Here is a 17038-nt window from a genome sequence, read left to right as displayed (position 1 = left end):
AGTTCATTTGCAGGGGCTGGATGCCACACTCTGCCTATTTATGTATCTTTGAAATAAATAAAAATATTTTTAAAAGGCATTGTTGAGGGCTGGAGAGATGGCTTAGTGATTAAGTGCTTGCCTGTGAAGCCTAAGATCCCCGGTTCAAAGCTCGATTCCCCAGGACCCACATTAGCCAGATGCACAAGGGGTTGCACACATCTGGAGTTCACTTGCAGTGGCAGGAGGCCCTGGCTCACCCATTCTGTCTGTTGCAATCTAGTTTTCCTGAGTCATTGTGCTTTACAAGCTTGTCATTAGTAAAGACTTCCTCCCAGGACAGGAGAGATGGCTTAGCAGTTAAGATGCTTGCCTGCAAAGTCTAAGGACCCAGGTTCAACTCCCCAGTACCCATGTAAAGCCAGATGCACAAGATGGCACATGTATCTGGAGGTTGTTTGGTTATTGGCCCTGGCATGCCCATTTTCTCAAACAAAATATTTTTAAAAAGAGACTTTTCCCCAAAGCCATGGGGTTATAAAACTAGTTTTGGGTATTTTTTTTTTTTTTAGTGATTTAGCTACCTCGGATTCAAAAGCATTTTTTTTCTTCTGAAAAGTAGCTTAGTAACAAGTCTCCCCAATAGGAATCCAGTTTTCTGTATCATGTATTTTGTTGTAAAAATTTATTTTTACCATTTGTCAGGGTAGTGAAATGACAATATGAGCATTGGCAATAGTGATTGGTTAAAGATAAACAAGGGTGTAAAGGGAACATGGGAATCAGGATTCAGGATTAAGGCACTCAGCATGTGTCTACAATTACTTAGTAGTGCTCAAACCTTGAATAGCACTGTTTTCTGGCTTGTCTTAGTATGGAGTAGATAATACTATTGGGAATTTACTTGTGAATGGCTGAGGACTGGAAGGAACCCCAAAACATGGTTAAAGCGATATTCTTGGCCGTATGTCTGGAAATACATTATAAATAGAATGTCTCACACTTAAAAGTTAATCCCAGGCCTGGAGAGGTGACTCAGCAGTTAAAGTGCTTGCTTGAATAGCCTAACAACCTGGGTTCAATTCCCCAGTACCCACATAAAGCCAGATACATCAGGTGGCTCATATATCTGGAGTTTGTTTGCAGTGGCTGGAGGACCTGGTGCACCCACTCTCTCTGGGCTTGCAAATAAAAATAGTAAAAAAGTAGTAATAAAAAGCTTATCCCAGGCCCTCTTTCTCTCAACTTGCAACTACTCCTATAGCCAGTTTTGTTTTGTTTTTAATTCTCCTTTCACTCTGAATACTGATGAGCAGGAAAGAGCAGACTAGGACCTTGCTCCCTATCAGTTTCCTGTAAGTATGGCCTCTGGTGGACAAGTCAGATCTGAAGTAGGGCCTCTTCAAATCCAGACTTCCTGATCACAACCCATTGTTAACTTCTGGAGACACAAACAGATGCTTATTATTCCAAAATCCAATTTGGAGAACCAATGAATTTATTTGATTATAGAGCATGGACAAGAGGTTACTTGTGGAAGCATGGCTGACCCCCAAACAGGTGCATCATTGAGAAGTTCTACCCCATCATGGACCACGACCTTGTGTAAGCTGCATGTAAGATGAAGTCTAGTATTTCCCAACATCACTTGTACCTAGGAGAGAATTAGCATGAATCTCAGATGGTCTTGTGATTCTCTCCTCCATCTGCTAGGGAATATTAATAGCTACATTACCATAGACTTGGCTATCATGATATTATTCTGCTTCATAGTTGCCATGACTACTGGTCCAAGGCATTCTGTACTTCAAGATGGCATCATACCATGCCTGAACAAAGTATGATGCCTTTTAACACTGGTGTCACTGCTTCTCATTTTGACATCAATGTACTGCAGTTTTATTTAAATATCTTGTTTTGAACAATATTTTATTTATTTGCAAGCAGAGAGATATTAGAGAGACAGAGAGAATGGAGGCCAGGGCTTCCAGCTGCTACAAAACAAACTCCAGATACATGTGCCTCTGCATCTGGCTTTACATAGGTATTGGTAAATCAAACCTGGGTAGTTAGGTTTTACAGGCAAGTGTTTCAACCATTAAGCCATCGCTTCAGCCCCTAAATACCTCTTTAACTTTGTAGGTATAAGGGTAGGGGAATGCTCTAAGTAATATGACCTGACTTTATTAGGCACGCAATCCATTTTTATTATAGGAAAAAATGTACATATATGTAAAAATATAATTTTACCTAATACAGTATCTTCCCAGCTTTATTTCTGTGTACACACGTATGGCTATTTTTATGGAAATACCAATACAATTATTATGATGCCAATTTGTAACTCAGTTATTTGGTATCCATTAACACTATTGCCTTTTGATGTGGATGTACCAAAAATTTACTTAATTTTCTGTCATTGAATGTTTTTTGCTCTAGCAAACCACCTTCATACTTTCATCTCTGGTAGTTACTTCCCTGGGATAAAGTCCTATAAAGATGGAGTGTAAGGCATAAGGCAGTAACTTATTTTTATTAAAGATGTCCTCAAGATGTGTCTGTTATGTCCTGCTTCCACACAAATTCTTCTGTGTAGCCAGTGCCCAGGCTACAGCTCTCAGCACAGGTGAAGACTGCCAAGACACCCCAGTCTACACTCTTGCCCAGTCTGTCTGCCTTCAGGTAATTTAGCAGCTGTGGCATGACCTGAAAAAGGGTTGAAGTTATAACACTATTTTAAAAGCAGGATGTCCTGTCCTAAATTTATTGTGCCTCTGTCTCACCATGCTGACCCATGTGCACCTATAAAGTTTTCCAGGACACTAAAAATAAAATTGTCTCTAATATCTCTCTGCTTGCAAGTAAACAAAATTTTGTTTAAAACAAGGTATTTAAATAAAACTGCAGTAGATTGATGTCAAAATGAGAAGCAGTGACACCAGTGTTAACAGGCATCATACTTTGTTCAGTGGACACTAAAATTGTCATTTTCTAAGGGCATACCTGGAATTCAAATATCCTCTTGGAACCACAGCGACAATCTGGAATATCTTTTTCTTGAGGGATATTTTCACCAGAAATCCAGAGAGGCTTAATACCTCTTCCATATCTGAGAATCTAAAATCAACAAAGACCATGTATAAACATCAGATACCTCACCTAAGTTTCCAATGGGGACTGGAAAGAGGACTCAGTAGTTAAGGCACTGGCCTGCAAAGCTTAATGACCCAGGTTCAGTTCCCCAGTACCTACATAAAGCCAGATACACAAGGTGGCACATGCATCTGGAGTTTAAGCTTTTTTGGTGGTGTTTTTGAGGTAGGGTCTCCCTCTCTAGTCCAGACTGACCTGGAATTAACCATATAGTCTCAGGGTGGCCTTGAACCAACAGCCATCTACCTACCTCTGCCTCTTGCTGGGATTAAAGGCATGCACCACCACACTTGGCTAAACTTGTTTTGTTTTTGAAGGTCGGGTCTCACTCTAGCTCAGACTGACGTGGAATTCACTATGTAGTCTCAGGGTGGCCTCGAACTCATGGCGATCCTCCTACTCTTGCCTCCTGAGTGCTGAGATTGAAGGCATAACCCACTATGCCCAGCTTTTAAAACTTTTAATAACATCTATAAATACAGACAATACATCTTTTTAAAAGATATTTTTTATTTATTTGACAAGAGAAAGGGGGGAGGAGAGAATGGGCGTGCCAGGGCCTCTAGCCACTGCAAACAAACTCCAGACACGTGCCCCCTTGTGCATCTGGCTAACGTGGATCCTGGGGAATCGAACCTGGGTCCTTTGGCTTTTGCTAACGTCTTAACTGCTAAACCATTCCTCTAGCCCTAAACAATATATCTTAATCATAATCCCCTTCGGAATTCCCCCTCCACTGAATCCCTTCTCCTTTGCAACCAGTTTTTCCCCTACTATGCAGATTTTGTGTTGGTAGCAGGAGCCACTGTGAGCTCATGAATATCATGAGCCACTTGATATCTGAAAGACAGTATTAAAAAGTACTCCTTCCCTTCCTCTTTTTTTCCAATGTTTTTTCTTTATTTGAGAAACAGAATGGGCGCACTAGGGCCTTAGCTGCTGCAAACCAACTCCAGATGTATGTATCACCTTGTACAGCTGATTTATGTGGGTCCTGGGGAACTGAACCTGGTTCCTTTGGCTTTGCAGGCCAAATGCCTTAATAGCTAAGCCATCGCTTCAGCCCACTCTCCTCTTTTTGTGTGTACTGATAATGTGTGGATGCAGAGTGTTATGCGTTGCACATGTGGAAGCTAAGAGTTTGATGTTGGGTGTCAGCCAGGCGTGGTGCCTGCCTTCTAGCACTTGGGAGGCTGAGATAGGAGAATCACAGAGTTTGAGGCTGCCTGGGGCTACAAAGTAAGTTCATGGTCAGCCTGGGCTAGAGACCCTGCCTCAAAACAAACAAAAGTCCCAAGGGCTGGAGATGGCTTAGCGATTGGGGAGGGGGGAGAAGAAGGGGGGAGAAGAAGAGAGGAGGAGGAGGGAGGAGGAGGGGAGGAGGGAGGAGGAGGAGGAGGGAGGAAGAGGGAGGAGGAGGAGGGAGGAGGAGGAGGAGGAGGAGGAAGAAGAGGAGGAGAAAGAAGAAGAAAGAAAGAAAGAAAGAAAGAAAGAAAGAAAGAAAGAAAGAAAGAAAGAAAGAAAGAAGAAAAGAAACAAAACTGTAGGGCTAGAGATGGCTCAGCAGTTAAGGCACTTTCTCAGAAAGCCTAATCACCTGAGCTTGATTCCAGATTCCAGCTTGATTCCCCGTATCCATGTAAAGCCAGATATGTAAGGTGGTACATGCATCTGGAGTTTGTCTGCAGAGGCTACAGGATCTAGTGCCCATCCCCTCTCCCACCATCTCTATTTGTTTCTTTCTCTCTCACAAGGTCATGGTTCATGATGGACTGAAACTCTGGGGGACATTTAAAATCAAATCACCACAATGTTAATGACCATTGCTAGTCTGAGGGAAATACATATTCCACCTGGGATTGTGGTGCTGGTTTTTTGTGTATCATCTTCAGGGGAATTTATTAAAGAATTTGAGTTGGGCATGGTGGCACTCGGGAGGCAGAGGTAGGAGGATCACCAAGAGTTCCAGGCCACCCTGATACTACATAGTGAATTCTAGGTCAGCCTGAGCTAGAGTGAAACCCTACCTTGAAAAACCAAAAAATAAAAATAAATAAAAATTCCATTTTACCTGCTGTGGTTCAAGGGCTATTTGAGTTTTAAACTTCTGGAAAATATACTCTTCCCTGGATTCATGCTTTGCCATAAAATCCAATTCTTCCTCAAGTCCTTCATCTGAAAAGACAATTATGGACAACAGAATGACATTTTATAGGTATTCTGGGAACCCATTTTAGCTGTATAGTTTTTTCTTATTTATTCAAACATAAAGTTGGTGTTTATTTCCAAAAATGGTTATGATTACTTTAAGTCTCCTTTTGCCTCTTCCCTCTCTTTCCCCAGTCTACAGTCACTTGTATAATGCACATTTTCTGATTTTTCTATCCTACAGCCAAGTCTAGAGTTCTAGCAACCATTGCCATAACAAGCCAGCACACGAGGCAAAAAAGCTAACTTATTTAGCACTGCTAGGATTTCAATGAGCCTGTGTAAAAATGACCTCAGGTTGGATTACCCAACAGCAATTGTGTTGGATACTATCACAAGTCTCCTAGGTAAATGGTCAGTATTTACCTACAGTATGAACTCTAGACAATGAAAAAGTATGCATCTAAAGCTGTATCCAGGAGACTAAATTATAAAGGGCTTCATTATTTGTCAAATATAGTGAAGGCACTTTCACTGTCTCAATCTTGAAGACCTGGGACTTAGAACTCAAGTTTTCAGCATTTTCTGTAGTTCTGCCTGAGTAACATACGAATACCTCCTATCTTTATGGTAAAAAGAATGTATTTGACACTGCCAGAATGGGAGGTACAGTGAAAGTATTTTCATTTGAGGCAAAACCATATGAAAATAATCAGACTCCCACTCCCAAGTGAGAGTACATTCTTCTCATTTTCACTTAATGAAATTAGGAAAGTAACTGATTTAAATATATACTGTTGAAGGCTGTGTCTCCAACTGGTACTGTTGCTAATAATGGGTCATTATCGTACAAACTTAATGGATTAACTCACCAATTAATTCATAGCTGAATGAGATGTTAGTAAATAGGGCCTATTTACTGGAGGAAATAGGTCACTGGAGGGTGTGACCTAATGTTATACCTTGTCCCCACCCATTATGTGGCTCTCCGCCTCATAGCTGCTGCTGTGAAGTGATCAATTTCATTCTCTGCCACATATTCTGGCCACCATGATGTTTTGCCTCACCACAACTACAGTGATGGAGTAAGTCAACCATGAACTGGAATCCCCTGAGCGCCTTGCCTCTTTAAAGTTGTTTTTTTCCTAAGGTATTTTGTTCCAATGATGTAAAACTAACACTAATTCCTTACCCATGCTTCCTATAACCTCATAGTCATCTTCCTTTTCTACAGCCTCAGGCAGAATCTCATTTTCTGTTTCTGTTACAATTTCAAATTCTGGAAAAAGGAAGTTGTGGTCTGGAACTGTATGGTTCAAATGATCTACAAAAATAAAAAAGAAATTAGTTTTGAAGGAGAACTATTTTTTTTTTTTTTTCCTTTTTGGTGTTTTTGGCTTTTTGAGGTAGGGTCTCACTCTAGCCCATGTTAACCTGGAATTCACTCTGCATCCTCAAGGTGGCCTCAAACTGATGGCCATCCTCCTACCGCTGCCTCTCAAGTTCTGGGGTTAAAGGTACGTACACCGGGCTTCTTGTTTTTTTGAGGTAGGGTCTTGCTCTAGCACTAGCTGACCTGTAGACTCACTATGTAGTCTCAGGCTGGCCTCAAACTCACAGCAATCCTCCCACCTCTGCCTCCTGAGTACTGGGATTAAGGGTGTGCCACCATGGCAGACAAAACTTCCTATTTCTAAAGCGTTCTGAGGACTATGTTGAGTGATTTCATCAGTTGGAGCACAGTGATGCACAGAAACCTAGGATGTTTAAGATTCCACAGCCCCATGCAGTCATCAAAAATGTGACACTTGGGAGTTGGTTCTTTGAAAGGATAAACAAGATTGATAAACCCTTAGCAAATCTGACCAAAAGAAAGAGAAGAGACACAAATTAATAAAATCAGAGATGAAAAAGGTAACATCACAACAGATTCCAGAGAAATTCAAAAAAATCATAGGGACATACTATAAAAGCATATACTCCACAAAGTATGAAAATCTGAAAGAAATGGATGATTTCCTTGATTTATATGACCAACCTAAATTAAATCAAAATGAGATTAATCACTTAAATAGACCTATAACAAACATGGAGATCTGAACAGTTATCAATAATCTCCCAACTAAAAAAAGACCAGGCCCAGATGGATTCACTGCTGCATTTTACCAGACCTTCAAGGAAGAGCTAACACCATTGCTTCTTAAGCTTTTACAGGAAATAGAAAAAGAAGGAGGGCTGGAGAGGTGGCTTAGCGGTTAAGCGCTTGCCTGTGAAGCCTAAGGACCCCTGTTCAAGGCTTGGTTCTCCAGGTCCCACGTTAGCCAGATGCACAAGGGGCGCACGCGTCTGGAGTTCATTTGCAGAGGCTGGAAGCCCTGGCGCGCCCATTCTCTCTCTCTCCCTCTATCTGTCTTTCTCTCTGTGTCTGTCGCTCTCAAATAAATAAATAAATAAATAAATTTAAAAAAAAAAAAGAAGGAATTCTACCAAACTCCTTCTATGAGGTCAGCATCACCCTGATACCAAAACCAGGCAAAGATAGAACAAAAAAAAGAAAATTACAGACCAATATCCCTCATGAACATAGATGCAAAAATTTTCAACAAAATATTGGCAAACAGAATACAAGAGTATATCAAAAAGATCATTCACCCTGACCAAGTAGGCTTTATCCCAGAGATGCAGGGATGGTTCAATATACACAAATCTATAAATGTAATACATTATATAAACGGGTTGAAGGACAAAAATCACATGATCATCTCATTGGACGCAGAGAAAGCATTTGACAAAATCCAACATCCCTTCATGATAAAAGTCCTACAGAGACTGGGAATAGAAGGAACATATGTCAATATAATGAAAGCTATTTATGACAAACCTACAGCCAACATATTACTAAATGGGGAAAATCTGGAAGTTTTTCCACTAAAATCAGGAACAAGACAAGGGTGTCCACTGTCCCAACTTTTATTTAATATAGTTTTGGAAGTCTTAGCCATAGCAATAAGGCAAGAGACACACATAAAAGGGATACAAATTGGAAAGGAAGAAATCAAGTTATCATTATTTGCAGATGACATGATTCTATATATAAAGGACCCTAAAAACTCTACTAGCAAGCTGTTAGAGCTGATCAAAACCTACAGCCATGTAGCAGGATACAAAATAAATACACAGAAATCAGTAGCCTTCATATATGCTAACAACAAACACACAGAGGATGAAATCAGAGAATCGCTCCCATTCACAATTGCATCAAAAAAAATAAAGTACCTTGGAATAAACTAACCAAGGAAGTAAAGAATCTCTACAATGAGAACTTTAAAACACTCAAGCGAGAAATTGCAGAAGACACTAGAAAGTGGAGAAACATTCCCTGTTCCTGGATTGGAAGAATCAATATTGTGAAAATGACAATCTTACCAAAAGCAATCCACACATTTAATGCAATCCCTATCAAAATTCCTAAAGCATTCTTCATGGAAATAGAAAAAATAATTCAAAAATTCATTTGGAATCACAAAAATCCTCGAATATCTAAAATAATACTGAGCAACAAAAATAAGGCTGGTGGTATTACCATACCTGATTTTAACCTATACTACAGAGCCATAGTAACAAAAACAGCGTGGTACTGGCACAAAAACAGACATGTAGATCAGTGGAACAGAATAGAGGACCCAGATGTAAGCCCAAGTAGCTATAGCCACCTGATATTGGATAAAAATGCCAAAAATACTCATTTGAGAAAAGACAGCCTCTTCAGCAAAAGGTGTTGGGATAACTGGATATATATCTGCAGAAGGGTGGAAATAGATTCTTCTCTCTCACCATGCACAAGAATTAAGTCCAAATGGATTAAAGACCTTAACATCAGACCTGAAACTCTGAAACTGCTAGAGGAAAAAGTAGGGGAAACCCTTCAACATATTGATCTTGGCAAAGACTTTCTGAATACAACCGAAATTGCTCAGGCAATAAAACCACAGATTAGTCACTGGGACCTCATGAAATTACAAAGATTTTGCACTACAAAGGACACAGTGAAAAAAGCAGAGGCAACCTTCAGAATGGGAAAAAATCTTTGCCAGCTATATATCTGATAGAGGATTAATATCTAAGATATACAAAGAACTCAAAAAGTAAAATAATAAGGAATCAAACAAGCCAATCAAAAAATGGGCTATGGTGCTAAATAGAGCATTCTCAAAGGAAGAAATACAAATGGCATATAAGCATCTAAAAAATGTTCTACATCACTAGTCATCAGGGAAATGCAGATTAAAACTACATTGACATTCCATCTCACTCCTGTCAGATTGGCCACCATCATGAAAACAAATGATCATAAATGTTGGCAGGGATGTGGAAAAAGAGGAACCCTTCTACACTGCTGGTGGGAATGCAATCTGGTCCAGCCATTGTGGAAAACAGTGTGGAGGTTCCTAAAACATCTAAAGATTGATCTACTATATGACCCAGCTTTAGCACTCCTTGGCATATATCCTAAGGACTCATCTCATTTCCTTAGAAGTACATGCTCAACCATGTTTATTGCTGCTCAATTTATAATAGCTGGGAAATGGAACCAGCCTAGATGTCCCTCAACTGATGAGTGGATAATGAAGATGTGGCACATTTATACAATGGAGTTCTACTCAGCGGTAAAGAAAAATGAAGTTATGAAATTTGCAGAAAAATGTGACACCTGGGAGTTGGAGGGATGGCTTAATGGTTAAGGCATTTGCCTGCAAAGCCAAAGGACCCAGGTTTGATTCCCCAGGACCCACGTTAGCCAGATGCACAAGGGTGCGCGCGTACACACACACACACACACATATATATGTGCTGTTTTAATTTTTGGTCTTTTTTGGTTTTTGTGGGGTTTTGAGGTAGGGCATCACTCTAGCCCAGGCTGACCTAGAATTTACTATGTAGTCTCAGGGTAGCCTCAAATTCATGGTGATCCTCCTACCTCTGACTCCCAAGTGCTGGTATTAAAAGCATGTGCTACCATATCCAGCTAATTTTTTTAAATATTTCTATATTTATTTGAGAAAGATACACAGACAGGAGGGGGAGAAATGCACACACCAGCGGCCCCTGCCACTGCAAACGAAATCCAGATGCATGTGCCACTCTGTGCAGCTGGCTTACATGGGTACTGGGGAATTGAACGTGCGTTCTTAGGCTTCACAGGCAAATGCCTTACTGCTAAGCTATCTTTCTAGCCCCTAATTTTTTTTTAAACTTTTTAAAGATATTTATTTGCAAGGAGAAATAAAGATTAGAGAATGGGTACACTAGGGCCTGTAGCTACCACAAACAACCTCCAGATACATGTGCCACTTTGTGCATCTGGATTAATGTGGGTACTGGGAAATCAAATCTGGGTCATTAGGCTTTACAAGCAAGTGCCTTAAGCACTAAGCTATCTCTCCAGCCCTGTTTTAATTTTTTCTTTTTTTTATTTTAGCAAGCAGAGACAGAGAATGGGAATGCCAAGGCCTCCTGCCACTGCAAACAAATTCCAGATGCACGTGCCACTTTGTGCCTCTATGTTATGTGGTTATGGGGTAATCAAACCCAGCTATCACATTTTACAACAAAGCTCCTTTAACCACTAAGCCATCTCTTCAGGCTTTGTTGTTTTTTTCATACAAGGACACACTATGTAGTTCAAACTTGATTCAAACAAACAACCCTCCAGCTTCAAACACTTGTGTGCTAGAATTACAGGCAGCTGTCACCAAGACTGGCTCAGTAAAAGAAAAGGAAATAAAGGACCTTGGTTGGATTCCCCAGGACCCATGTAAGCCAGATGCACAAGGTGGCACATGCGTCCTGAGTTCGTTTCCAGTGGCTAGAAGCCCTGGCGCCCTCATTCCTTCTCTGCCTCTTTCCTTCTCTCAAATAAAAAAATAAAGTATGGTTAGTATATACCAATAACAATTGCTTGTCTTCAAGTTTGTGTATGATACATAATTATTTGGTACTATACCTTTGTGAGATTGGTACAACATGTCTGTTTATACCAGTACTATCACAAATGAGTCATGTGTTGTTTTACACATTACAATGGCTACAATGTCACCAAGTGGTAAGAATCTTTTAGCTCCACTATAATCTTCATTTGTGTATGCCATCCTGCATGTGTGAAGGAAAAGAAAACCTCAGGGTTGTGGTCTTCTTCCATCTTTTCTTTTACTTTTTTTTTTTTTGAGGCAGGGTCCCACTCTAGCCTAGGCTGACCTGGAATTCACTGTGGAGTCTCAGGGTGGCCTCAAACTCACAGCAATCCTCCTACCTCTGCCTCCCGAGTGCTGAGATTAAAGGCGTGTGCCACCATGCCCGGCTTTACCTTGTTTTTGAAACAGGATCTCTCTTTACCTTTTTGCTGCTAGAAAGTCTAGCTGGGCTGTGAGCTTAAGGACTCTGCTGGCTCTGCCTCCCATTGCTGTATGTTTTGCTTACAGATGTGTGTGCCACTGTGCATATGGATTTACATGGGTGCTGGGGATGGAACTAGGGTTAGCAAGCTTGCAGACCAAGTGCCTTTAATCACTGAGCCACCTCCCAGCCTGAGCTTCATTATAGTCTTACTGCATCACCATTGTGTTTGCAAAGTCATCACATGAAGCATGGCAATAATGGCATACAGACAATTTACTTGAAAAGCGCCTTTCTAATTTTAAGCTTTTTAAAAAAGATTTACTTAGGCTTCTCAGGCATGCACCTTAACTGCTAAGCCATCTCTCTAGCCCTCTAATTTCAACTTTAATTAGGAAATATTATACAGAAGCCACAAAACTGAGCTGAGATTAAAAAAAAAAAAAAAAAAACAAGCTGGGCGTGGTGGCGCACGCCTTTAATCCCAGCACTTGGGAGGCAGAGGTAGGAGAATTGCCGCGAGTTCGAGGCCACCCTGAGAATCCATAGTGAATTCCAGGTCAGCCTGAGCTAGAGTGAGACCCTACCTCGAGAAAAAAAAAAACAAAAAACAAGACTTACCTGGTTTTGTACACAACTGCTTATGTCCCAACCTCCAGTCTAGAGTTTGATGCTCCTTACTGCAGTAATACGTGTTCTGGCACCTGGAGCATGCTTTAGGTCCTAAACAGCCACAAACCCTGCAGAGATGAGCCCCAGACTTAAGCTGGAGACACACAGATTCTGTTTCTGAGGAAGAGTTCTCAGGTGGTGGATCATAAGAGTAAAACTCATTTTTCCTTGGTAGCTGGTTCCTAAAAACTACAACAATGAGAAAAGGTATATGCATGTTTTCAGTGAAACAAAACAATAGAAACATTTGTGTATCAGATAAAATAGAAAGGCATTAATTAATTTTTAAACATGTTACTTATTAGCAAGAGAATAGGTTGGCCAGGGCCACAGCAAACTCCACAAACAAATAAATGTACCTCCGTGTGCGTTTGGCTTAAGTGGTTTCTGGGGAGTCGGACCTGGGTCCTTAGGCTTTGTAGAGAAGCACCTTTATGCTAAGCCATCTCTTAATTTTATTTTTATTTATTTATATAAATTATTTACTTATTACACATATATTCCTTAATTCATTTTTAAAAACAGAGTATTAGCCAGGCATTTAGTCCCAGTACTTGGGAGGCAGAGGTAGGATGATTGCTAAGAGTTCAAGGCCACCCTGAGAGTACATAGTGAATTCCTCCAGGTCAGACTAGGCTAGAGCAAGAAAACTCTACTTCGGAAAAACACACACATACACACAAAAACAGACTATTTCAGGGGTTTTGTTTTGTTGAGGTAAAGTCTTAGTGGTGATCCTCTACACCTCTGCCTCCCAAGAGCTGGGATTAAAGTGTGCGCCACCACACTGGGCATCAAGATTTCTTATTGAAGGGATGGACGAAAAAAAAAAAGTAAAATTTTAAAGACCTGAACAGTCTTGGAGCTGCATCCAACTAAGTTAAGGGCAGAACAAAATTATTGAAAAAAGCAGAGCGTGGTGGCGCAAACATTTAATCCCAGCACTTGGGAAGCAGAAGTAGGAGGGTTGCCATGAGTTCACAGAGTAAATTCCAGGTCAGCCTGGGCCAGAGTGAGACCCTACCTGCGGGGGCGCGGGGTAGATAAACAAGTTACCCGGATGTGGGGGCGCACGCCTTTAACTCAGCACTCAGGAGGCAGAGATAGAAGGATCGATCGCTATGAGTTTGAAACCACCTGAGAATAAATTATGAATTCCAGGTCAGCCTGGGTTATACATTTCAAGACAATTTCCAGTACCAGAGTATACTCGCGGATAACAACCGACTGATTTATCCAGCGGCCCAGGTTAGCCATCACTGCGGGCACAGTGGAGCCCGCTTCCCGCCACGCCGCTTCCCGCCCCAGGACCGCCGCGCACCTCGTAAGCCCGCGCAACACGGCGGCTCGCGGCAGCAGAAGAGGAAGAGGCCTCGGTGGAAAGCGTCCGGGCGCTCCGGCAGCGGGGCGTACACCTGCAGCAGGAAGGCTAGAGGCCGGCCGCAGCGCGCACACCCCAGCGCCTCGGGCCCAGGCAGACCGGCTCCGCCAAGCCAAGCCGGCCTCCCGCCCACCTTGCTGGGGAAGTGCTCGCTGCGCAACCTCCACGCGGGCGCCACCTCCGCAAAGCCCAGCTCCACCGGCTGGGCACTAGCAGCAGCCATAAGGCCCCAGAAGGTGCTTGTACTGCCTCTGGGCCGGAAGTGGGAGCTGAGCCTTCCGACCGGAAATCGGAAATAAAGCGTCAGAGGGGAGGGAGCCGATAGGAAAGCGGAAGTCAAGAGCCTGATGGCTGTTAGGAGCCAGCCAGGAGATGGGATTTGGCAGAGAGCGGAAATGAGCTAGAAGCTAGATTGGGCGAGATGAAACCTTCTCCCCTTGCTCTGCTCCTAAATTCCAGTATGGAGGTGTTTGGGATTCGGGTGGCAGTGGACTGTGTCCTGGCAGCCTGAGGTCGGACAGAGACTCAGGCGCCTTCAAATCTGACCTGTTGCTGCTAAAGGGTATGAGAAAGCTATGAATTGGACAAGTGTTACTCAAGGAACGCCATTAACCACTGAGCTTTTTCCCCAGCCCCAATCTTGTTTTTCGAGGTAGGGTGTCGCTCTAGCCCACGCTGACCTGGAATTCACTCTGTAGTTCCAGGCTGGTCTTGAACTCACAGTGATCCTCCTACCTCTGCCTCCCATGAGCTGGCATTAAAGGCATGCGCCACCTTTTCTGGCTTCTAATAAATCTTTTTTAACACTTCTTTTTTTGTGAAAGCACTTGGCCATTCTGCAGGAGTTGTAAGATAACAGACATGGCACTGCAGGTTTTGTGTTTTTCCTGTTGGGTTTCAAAATTACTTTGGTCCACTCTTCCCTAATTAAGTCTCCATTCCTCCCTTTTGATATGTGGGTGGTTTGAATATAAATGGTCCATAGCCTCTGGTACTTTTATTTATTTATTTGAGAGTGTAAGGAAAATGTAAGAGAAAAGCAAAAGAGAACACTGGATTTGATCTGTACAGACAAGACTTGTTTAGAGAAAAAGTGAGGGGCATCAGCTTTACCACCGAATGAAGGCGGAACCATTGAGCCAGGCTAGGGTGTAAGTTTATAAAGAGGAGCCTAAGAAAAACAGACTGCACCAGGTGCAGTTGATAAGAAAACTGTAGCTGGCTGTGGCCTCAGAATAGGCTTCTTCAGCCAGGAATGTCTAAGGGAAGATCCTCAGATGGTCTCTGATCCTTTAAAGCCTTCCAGCTAAGGGGAGTACATCAATCAGGGAAGGGTGTCAAACTTCTTTATTGCCTGCAAGCTTTAGGGATAGCTAGTAAGTCGTTCCCCTTAGTTTCCAGGGAAGGCTTACCCCTTCAAAGAGAGAGAGAGAGAGAGAGAACGCGAGGCAGACAGAAAGAATGGCTGAACCAGGACCTTTAGCCGCTGTAAACGAGCTTCAGATGCATGAGTCACCTTGTGAATCTGGCTTACATGGGTCCTGGTGTAGAGAGTTCCACACCAGAAATCAAGTTTAAAACCACCCAAATAAGGATTTTAAATGAGAGTCTTTACTAGCTTGCCAATGACTGTCCCTCACAGCAAGTTGCTAAGGGGGAGAGCAACCCTATCTTAACAGTAAGTTGTTGGGTTTTTAAAAAAAAAATTGTGTGTATTTTTATTTATTTATTTGAGAGTGCCAGACAGAGAGAGAGAGAGGCAGTTAGAGAGAAAAAGAATGGGTACTCCAGGGCATCCAGCCACTGCAAACGAACTCCAGACACATGCGCCCCCTTGTGCATCTGGCTAACATGGGTCCTGGGGAATTGAACCTTGAACAGGGGTCCTTAGGCTTTACAGGCAAGTGCGTAACCACTAAGCCATCTCTCACAACAGCAAGTTTTTAAAAGCCAAAAAAAAAAAAAAAAAAAAAAAAGCTGGGTGTGGTGGCACATGCCTTTAATCCCAGCACTCAGGAGATAGAGATAGGATAGGCTTGATTTCAAGGCCACTCTGAGACTACATAGTGAATTCCAGGTCAGCCTTGGCTAGAGCAGGACCCTACCTCAAAAAACAAAAAAAAATTGAAAGTCCCCAGCACCCCCCCACACAATGCAATTTTGCAATGCAACCTCCCACAATCCTATTTTGCAATGCAAGCAAACATGATTACAAAAGCAGAATTTTGCAGTTAGCACAGTGTATAGAGCAAATACCAGATGTCTTAGCTGAGACTACATCCTCATTCTTGTTTGTATAGTTCTATGTTGAACTTTGACCTTGGTGAGGCCTTCTTTTATTGTGAAAATGGCTGGGTGTCTTAAGATGGCTTTCCTTAGGTTATGCTATCTGGGTGTTTTATTCCCCACTGGGCCTTAAATTTATTTTTTAATTTTAGAGATGCCCTGGCCAGTGGGAGTTGAACAAGGACCCAAGGGGAAATTAACCTGAATGGGAGAAGGCAAACAGACACAAGAAGGAGACCATGCTAGGTGTTTGTTGAGGCCTCGAGATTTTATTTTTACATGTAGGTTTAAGGTTGTAGGGGGAAGGGGACATAATCAGGCCGAAGATCACAGAGTTACTGGTTAAGCTGCAATGCCTTTGTTTCATCATTAGCTACCAGCAGCATGGGAGAGTAATCAGCCAAGCTTACGATCCCTTTGTTTCTGGTAGTTGACTATTAGGTGAGGAAGTAGAAACTTAATTTGCTGTATGGCGGTTTCTGTTAACATGGCCAAGGTTTGGTTCATAGCTCCCAACAGATGATAGACAGCAAGATAGGAAGAAAGAAAGGAAAAAAAAAGAAAGAAAGAGAGAAAGAAGAAAAAGAAAGAAGAAAAAGAATTGGCACTCCAGAGCCTAAGCCTCTGAACTCCAACTCCAGATGCTTGTACCACCTACTGGGCATGTGTAACCTTGTGCTTGCATCACCTTTGTGCATCTGGTTTACATAGGGACCTGGAAAATTGAACATGGGTCCTTAGACTTCACAGGCAAGTGCCATAACCATCAACCCATTTCTCCAGCCTCCCACTTTTTTTTTTTGATTTTTTTTTTTGAATTTTTTTTTTTTTTTTTGAGGTAGGGTCTCGCTCTAGCCCAGGCTGACCTGGAATTCACTATGGAGTCTCAGGGTGGCCTCGAACTCTCGGCGATCCTCCTACCTCTGCCTCCCAAGTGCTGGGATTAAAGGCGTGCGCCACCACGCCCGGCCGCCTCCCACTTTTTAGATCTCTTTCCCATCTTACAAGATGGTGGGTGAAAAGTCC

At 42.2% G+C, this 17038-nt stretch overlaps 1 protein-coding gene across 2 annotated transcripts; it reads right to left on the bottom strand.

Annotated features, from left to right (window-relative positions):
• Positions 1–1446: 1446 nt before the first annotated feature.
• Positions 1447–13972, bottom strand: Pdcd2 (programmed cell death 2). 2 transcript variants are annotated; one of them, XM_045159769.1, is made up of 6 exons: positions 13667–13972; positions 12295–12534; positions 6473–6604; positions 5204–5307; positions 2983–3096; positions 1447–1633 (listed from the first exon to the last, which is right to left on the bottom strand). In XM_045159769.1, the coding sequence occupies exons 1-6, from the start codon at positions 13947–13949 to the stop codon at positions 1478–1480; spliced, it is 1029 nt and encodes a 342-aa protein (XP_045015704.1). In that variant the 5' UTR covers positions 13950–13972; the 3' UTR covers positions 1447–1477. The 2 variants fall into 2 exon arrangements, with proteins under 2 accessions (XP_045015704.1, XP_045015703.1); XM_045159768.1 differs by lacking the exon at positions 1447–1633 and adding an exon at positions 2162–2685 and having other exon boundaries at positions 13667–13966.
• Positions 13973–17038: the final 3066 nt, after the last annotated feature.

Source organism: Jaculus jaculus, chromosome 9 (genome assembly GCF_020740685.1).
Source record: "Jaculus jaculus isolate mJacJac1 chromosome 9, mJacJac1.mat.Y.cur, whole genome shotgun sequence".
NCBI classification, from domain to species: domain Eukaryota; kingdom Metazoa; phylum Chordata; class Mammalia; order Rodentia; family Dipodidae; genus Jaculus; species Jaculus jaculus.
Note: the sequence above shows the minus strand (reverse complement) of the source record. Positions and strands in the feature narration are given on the sequence as shown.